General features: G+C 36.9%; 1 protein-coding gene across 1 annotated transcript; it reads right to left on the reverse strand.

Moving 5' to 3' along the window:
* Positions 1-2,843: 2,843 nt before the first annotated feature.
* Positions 2,844-3,734, reverse strand: foxb1b (forkhead box B1b). Its single transcript, XM_067401102.1, has one exon. The coding sequence runs from the start codon at positions 3,732-3,734 to the stop codon at positions 2,844-2,846; it is 891 nt and encodes a 296-aa protein (XP_067257203.1).
* Between the last annotated feature and the right edge of the window lie 3,784 nt (positions 3,735-7,518).

A 7,518-nucleotide genomic window follows, 5' to 3' on the forward strand; every position in this document is an offset into this window, starting at 1 on the left:
AATGTTACTTTTCAAGATATTTTGGGTTCATTTTAAGTAAGCAATACTGTAATTTTTAAACAATAGTTGAGTTAAGTAAAACTACCCAGCATGTTGGGCAAACATTTAACCCAACTGCTGGGTTTGTCCATTTTCAACCCAACTTGGGTTGTTTTTAACCCAGCATTTTTTAGAGTGTACACTGAGAGGACCAAATGTCCCCACAATGATAGTAAAATTTGAAATTTTTGGCCATTTGAAAGTTTTCTGTGATGGGTAGGTTTAGGGATAGAATATACAGTTACAGTATAAAAACCATTACATCTATGGAAAGTGTGTGTGTGTGTGTGTGTGTGTGTGTGTGTGTGTGTGTGTGTGTGTGTGTGTGTGTGTGTGTGTGTACTTGTTTTTGTGAAATATCAGGACACAAATGTGTATAATGACATGGGTATGACATAGGTATTACAAAAAGAGGTGAAATATGAGGACATTCAGCATGTCCCCACTTTTCAAAAGGCTTATAAATCATACAGAATGAGTTTTTGTGACAAAGTAAAAGTGTGCACAGTTTCCTGTGAGGGTTAGGTTTAGGGATAGGGGTAGTGTAGGGGGATAGAAAATACGGTTTGTACAGTATAAAAACCATTACGCCTATGGAATGTCCCCACATTTCACAAAAACAAGTATGTGTGTGTGTGTGTGTGTGTGTGTGTGTGTGTGTGATTTTCAGTCTCCAGGCTCCACAGCTTGTTGATTTACGACCATATAAATATCCTTGCCATCCCCTGCCTGAGCATGTTCAGGTATTTTGCTCATAAATATGCACGCCCCAAATTAATAATGTCACAGCAAGAAATAAATAAGGCTATTTAGCTACTGCGGGCAAAATATCTCACCAAATAAGTTCTGTGAGTTGATTTCAAGCCTGATGACATTAGTTTTTCTACTGTGTGATTATAAATAACAGGTTCCTGTCCATTCCATCTCATGTGTCCTGGGATAAGGCTGGTTCATTATTCAGGTCACTGGGCACATGCATTCAGAAATGGATAAATTACACATGCTAATTACCTATGTTTCTCCATAATGCATTATTTTAATTAAATGCATGCAAATGCTAAATTGAACAAACAACCTAGACTAACCTTCATCTGTGTCAATGCATGAAATTACAATATACCTGTACCTGCTGTCTGATGTTTCTGATCAAAGAGACTTGACAGATCATTCTACTAAATTGTTCTCATAAGTCAGATCATTCAGTACTGAATTCAAGCTTTCAAATATTTAAGTTTGTTTAACTTCATTTAAATGAGAAAAGTTTAATGCTTAAAAGAAAAATGTTTAACAATCATCAGATCATAGAGTTTGCATAGGTTATAAATTTGCTGTTTACATTCCATATACACAAATGTTTTTGATTTTGTGTTTTGTTTTTACATACAGTATGACAGCTTAAGTTAATGGTTTATTAAACTGCAGCATATTTTAAATATAATAATATAAATGTATATAAAATAGCTGCTTTTTATTTTGATTCATAAAATGTATTTAAGTTTAGTAAAAGTTTAAAAAAGAATGCAAGTCTCTTGACATGTTAGTTCATAGATAAATTGAATTTATGTGGGCTCAGACTTAGCCACACTTTAAAATATAAAGAATCTAATTATAAAAAGTATCTAATTACAAAAATCCCAAACCAAGTGGAAGCTGCAAAGAAATAACGATTAAACATTTTCTAAGAATTAACATGCAATTAGTTGTAGCCAACTGGTCTAGCGCGTTTTTTGTAGTGTGTCTGAAGTCACCATTTCATTACATCAACCAACTATTGACATGTCCCACTACAGTTTAGCAAACCATAAAGTGCATATTTTCATTTCTAAATAGAATTCAAGGGCCTTGCGACGAAGTCACCGAATGAGGAAATATGCAAAAGCAGCTATTCAGACCCGTTAATTAATATTGGCCTACTTTCTTTAATTTCATAAATGTCCCGCCGATCTGACTAAAGTTGTGTAAAGTTCTGCCTTTCATCTTTAACCGACCAACTGGGCACAACAAGTGTTCCCATGAACAGTTCCTTTTAATTTCATGAAAGTGTTCGAAGAAGTGTTCAAATCTCTTAATCTGTAATTTTAACAACATTAGGCGACTCCTTTACACAAATTAAAACGACAGTCACAGGCTTTTTTAATGAGGTTTGATGACACAGTTTATAATTTATTTCAGGTAAATACGTGAAAAGCAGCATGCTAGTAGCTACATGAGAGCATGTCAACATTATACAGAAAACTTATATACAACAGCTTTCACTATATTTTCAACGAAGCTGATAAATTATGAGCATTGTTCACGGAACAATATCTCTTGCGATATTTGTAACGTCACACCAAAGTGCATTGTAGGAGTAATTCCTCTTTTTTTTTTTTTCCAACACTGCCACACGGAAAAGCTGCAGCATCTGTGCTTATACATGCAATCCTCAATCACTTTTCAGTTTCTTTACTTGATGTCGATGAGTCTTAATGGGCAAACAGACCAAAATTAAGTTACAATTAAAATTATCTACATAGAGAATGATCGTATATTTTAATGCATAAACTTTAATCATATACTGTCCTAAACTCTTTATGCTTTCTTCTAACACTTTAATTGTCCATTGTGCATTTTTCAATAAGAACTTGAACTAATATGAGGTAGCCTAATGACATATGTCATAGGAAAATTGAGCTATAATCAAACTTAACACTGTTTTTCGAGAAAATTTAAACAAGTCAACTTCTATAATTTTTGTGTGTTTTCTTGTCTTGCCTTTTTGTCGGGTGGATGTGTAAGAAAAGTTTCAAGTCCCACTTAAAGTTTTAAGTGACCTCTTGACAGTGCACGGCGACCGAATGGAGCAGTGAAGTCGGGCTCGGTGTGGCAGGGCTGCTCTGGCTGGGAGATGTCGGGCTCAGGGACTGTGGAGAGCCGGAGAGGAACGCTGGAAGGCGCGCCGGCAGCGTCGAGATGGACGGAACCGGAGCTGGGGTGGGTTTGATTGGCACAGGGATCGCCGGCAAACTTTGCGCGCCATGACTCAGGGATTTGAGTGGTACTCCATAGGCAGTATACTCGGCGTCTATCACATTACTGCTATACATGTGAGGCCAAGCCGTGGTCAACTGATTGTGTATTTGATAACCCGTAGACATGGACTGCATGGTAGAGAAAGCAAGACTTCCTGGCATTTTGTAATCTCTGGCAATTATATTTTCAATGGCAAAAGGATGTTTGAAAGTAGAAGGTTGTGACACACTTAAATTGTAGCTGGTCATCTGAGGTAGATGTGTCCCTAAAGCGGTCATTCTGAGTTTTGCTTGTTGCTGGAGGTAATGCGCCGCGTCTGAGGGTTTTTGCAGGTGTTCGGAGGTTATCATCACTTTGAATCTCTTGCGGCGCCTCAAGAAGCTCCCGTTTTCAAACATATCACCGCAGTTGGGATGGAGAGCCCAGAAGCTGCCTTTCCCCGGCTGGTCCGGTCTCCGCGGGATCTTAATAAAGCAGTCGTTGAAGGAAAGGTTGTGGCGCAGGGAGTTCTGCCAGCGCTGCGTGTTTTCTCGATAATAAGGAAACCTGTCCATGATGAACTTGTAGATTTCGCTGAGCGGGAGCATCTTCTCCGGGCAACTCTGAATGGCCATAGCGGTTAGCGAAATATACGAATACGGCGGCTTCTGGTCGCTGTACGTGTTTCTTCCAGGACGAGGCATTTTCCTAACTGAATCAGCCTACCTTAAGTTCACAGAGTCAGTGATGAAGAGCTTCAAAACACTCCGAGTTTGTTGAAAATCTCACAGTGATCCGAAGTGAAAAGTCAGACATCTTATACAGGTGCCTCAGGTGACACTCACTTAATATCCATTCTTGTAAAAACTTTTGAGTAAATTATGCAGTGCGTTTTATTCGTTTGTTTTAGGAGTTTGTGAAATGCTGTCCATTAGTAAATTGCTAGCTAAACTTCAGCATAAAATCAAAATCTCAAAGTCTCTCATGGCCTCACTCGGAGTTCTCTGTGTGTGTGCGCGTCTGTCCTCCTATTTCTGTCTCTTCAGTGTTCTCTGTGTTGTCACATGACAATCTTCCTCAAAGGAGGGGCGCGCGCACTGTCTTCTAAACAGTTTTCATTTACACCTTTCACGCGACCCGCTGAACCAATAAAATTCATCTCCGCCTGAGGGCAGAGCTCGGCAAGAGGCGACTGGATGTGAAATGATTGCACCTGGCTATTTTGCACGTGAACTTTGTAAACAAACAGCAAATATAGGCATACTGGCAGTCATTTACATGGGGAAAAAACTCATAAGAGAAGCCTAATGTCTTCTCAGTAGTTTAAAATCTTAGCTTTTCGTTTAAGCTCAGGCTGGTTAGTGACTTAGTGACTTTTTGGCACCACCACCATTAACTATAGCCTAATTAAAATCTTATCGACATTGTTTTCCGAAATTTCATCTGAAGCGGATCTTTTCATATTTTGTTCTTATTAGGCTACGTGAATATTTTTGTTTGTTTGTTTGTTTGTTTAAAGGCACCATAATGGGGTTCCTCGTTAACTTATTTATTAATCTATAAAAAATTAATACATTTAAAAATTGCAATTACTTTATCCTACGCTGACAAAAATGTTTCCATAATTAGGCTATGTTTGTGTTTTAAATTTGTTATTTTCATTCCTTTTCAACTCAATTTTCTTCATCAGATTCAGTGTACTAAAACGTGCGTCTTCGTTACTTTGGCACCGCTTGGTTTTTACTTCAACTTTAAGCCAGCAATTAAACCTAAGATTTCAGTTTTAATTAGCGAAATTTTAGAGTGTAATGTTTTGTAGATATAATTATATTAACCGCGTGTCTTTCTAAACAACTTCGTTTAAGTCATTCTTTTACTAGGCTAGCCTGTAAAGCTTGACAATCAATCAGGACCACACGCAGGCAGCTTCCTATTCATACTGCTGAAGAAGGGAATTTATGTGCATATAAGCGAAATGGCGATACATGCTGGAATATACCTATATAAGAATACATTTTAAGACGTTTACCAAAATTAGTTTGAATTAAATCCATTAATGTCTCAACGATTGACATTCTCAGAGTGAAGGTTTGAGGTAGTTATTTTTTATCATTTAGAGCGTGAGGATCTAACTATTTTATCGTTCATTATTTTTTTGCAATTAATACAATAATTTATTTAATGGCGTTTAAAAGATGAAAATGTGTTTTTATTGTTGGTCTATTAATGTATTAACGACAAAGAGATCAATTTAAGATCATCAGCTAAAACGAAGAACAGCCTATATTTTAGATAAGCATTATATGCCATGTAAAAATGGTTTGATTGCCAAGGCCCATGCATATGGAGAGTTGTTCATTTCAGTATTATTGTCCACTTTAAAATAATTAACCGCATCACCATGAAAATAAATAAGAATGTGGGATATAGACTCTAGTTGTGGAGAAGTGCTGGAATTACAGCAGGAAGAATGATTATTACTCAATCCTGTAAACATGAGGACTGTCATAATTGGTCTGAGGAAGGGGGACGTCAAAGGCATTTGACTGGAGGATGAACTTCCAGATCACAGACCAAACCAGAGTTCTTTTTTTAACTATTGGCATACTAGGGGTTTCTGAAGACCTCATAAAATATGAAAAGACATATTAATGCACAGTCAAAGTAAAAACAATAATTAAATAGTTTTATGCATTTAGCCTATATAATTTTTATACAAAGGAAACAATAAACTTAAAATATGCTCTAATAAATTTTAACATTAGCATTAAAAACATCATTAATTAAAAATACTGTAGCTTTAATATAGGCTTGTCAGCAACATATTGTAGTTTTCTCTAGCTGTCTTTCTGTTATTGTATGATAAGTGAATATTCCATCTGTATTATCGCTATTGTCTTTTATTGTCATCATTCCATTTGGACAGGCATATACAGAGGAAGGACGCAATCCTAAATGTGCCAACATTCTCCGACCTAACTGATCCTGATGGAGTGCCTGTATGGCTATATGTGTGTGTGTGTGTGTGTGTGTGTGTGTGTGTGTGTGTGTGTGTGTGTGTGTGTAGGTGCTGCAGTTAACCCTTGACCACTAGCACAGGGTAAGACTGGAAGCAGGTTGATGCTGTATTCTGTGATGAATGATATTTAGTCTAATGGAGAACATGTGACACATCTGTGTCTGATAGATGATACTGGCCTGTAAATAGCCCTCAACACCATGTTGTCTCATCCTCAGCCAGCCCAGAGCCTGGCTTTTTGTGTTCCGTATTGAATTTTTTTTTATTGGGTTCTTTAGTGCATTTACTTGTCTTTTACTATACATTTTTATTCCTAAATCTGAAAGTTCTGTTAAAAAGTGTTTAAAATAATAATGCAAGAGTAAATGAACTTACTAATACAGTTTTATATATCATAGAATTTGATTGGGTAGCTTTGACAAGTCACCTAGAGTTCATGATGATAACCAAGGATCTGCTGCCTGCAGCTGTCAGCATTACAGCAACCAGGCCTCACCTAAAGCATAGGACAACAATATGTAGTATAAGAATGATAACAGTCCTGATAAAGCGTTGACAGTTTAGTGTTGTATAGGCAAAAGATCCTGTAATAATTAGTTATGCAAAAGTACACTACATTTCAAAAATTTGCGGCCGGTAAGATTTTTTAATGTTCTTAAAGGTGCCGTAGAATGTGTTTTCAAAAGATGTAATATAAGTCTAAGGTGTCCCCTGAATGTGTCTGTGAAGTTTCATCTCAAAGTACCCCATTGATTTTTTTAATTAATTTTTTTAACTGCCTATTTTGGGGCATCATTAAATATGCACCGATTCAGGCTGCGGCCCCTTTAAATTCTCGTGCTCCCCGCCCCCGATCTCGTGACTGCCTTAAACAGCATAAACAAAGTTCACACAGCTAATATAACCCTCAAAATGGATCTTTACAAAGTGTTCATCATGCAGCATGTCTAATCGTGTAAGCATGGTATTTATGAATGAGTTTGATGGTGCTCCGTGGCTAAAACTAACATTACACACTGTTGGAGAGATTTATAAAGAATTAAGTTGTGTTTATGAAATATACAGACTGCAAGTGTTTAAAAAATGAAAAATAACAATGGCTCTTGTCCCCGTGAATACAGTGATAAACGAAGGTAACTTTAACCACATTTAACAGCACATTAGCAACATGCTTACGAAACATTTAGAAAGTTTATAAATATCACTAAAAATATCATGATATCATGAATCATGTCAGTTATTATTGCTCCATCTGCCATTTTTCGCTATTGTTCTTGCTTGCTTACCTAGTCTGATGATTCAGCTGTGCACAGATCCAGACGTTAATACTGCCTACCCTTGTCTAATGCCTTGAACATGAGCTGGCATATGCAAATATTGGGGTGTACATATTAATGATCCTGACTGTTACGTAACAGTCATGTTGAGATTCGCCTGTTCTTCGGAGGTCTTTTAAACAAATGAGATTT

The sequence above is a fragment of the Chanodichthys erythropterus genome, chromosome 11 (assembly GCF_024489055.1).
Source record: "Chanodichthys erythropterus isolate Z2021 chromosome 11, ASM2448905v1, whole genome shotgun sequence".
Classification (NCBI taxonomy): Eukaryota; Metazoa; Chordata; class Actinopteri; order Cypriniformes; family Xenocyprididae; genus Chanodichthys; species Chanodichthys erythropterus.

Coding starts and splice junctions, on each gene's coding strand:
- foxb1b (XM_067401102.1), bottom strand. CDS start 3,734: ATGCCTCGTCCTGGAAGAAACACGTACAGCGACCAGAAGCCGCCGTAT.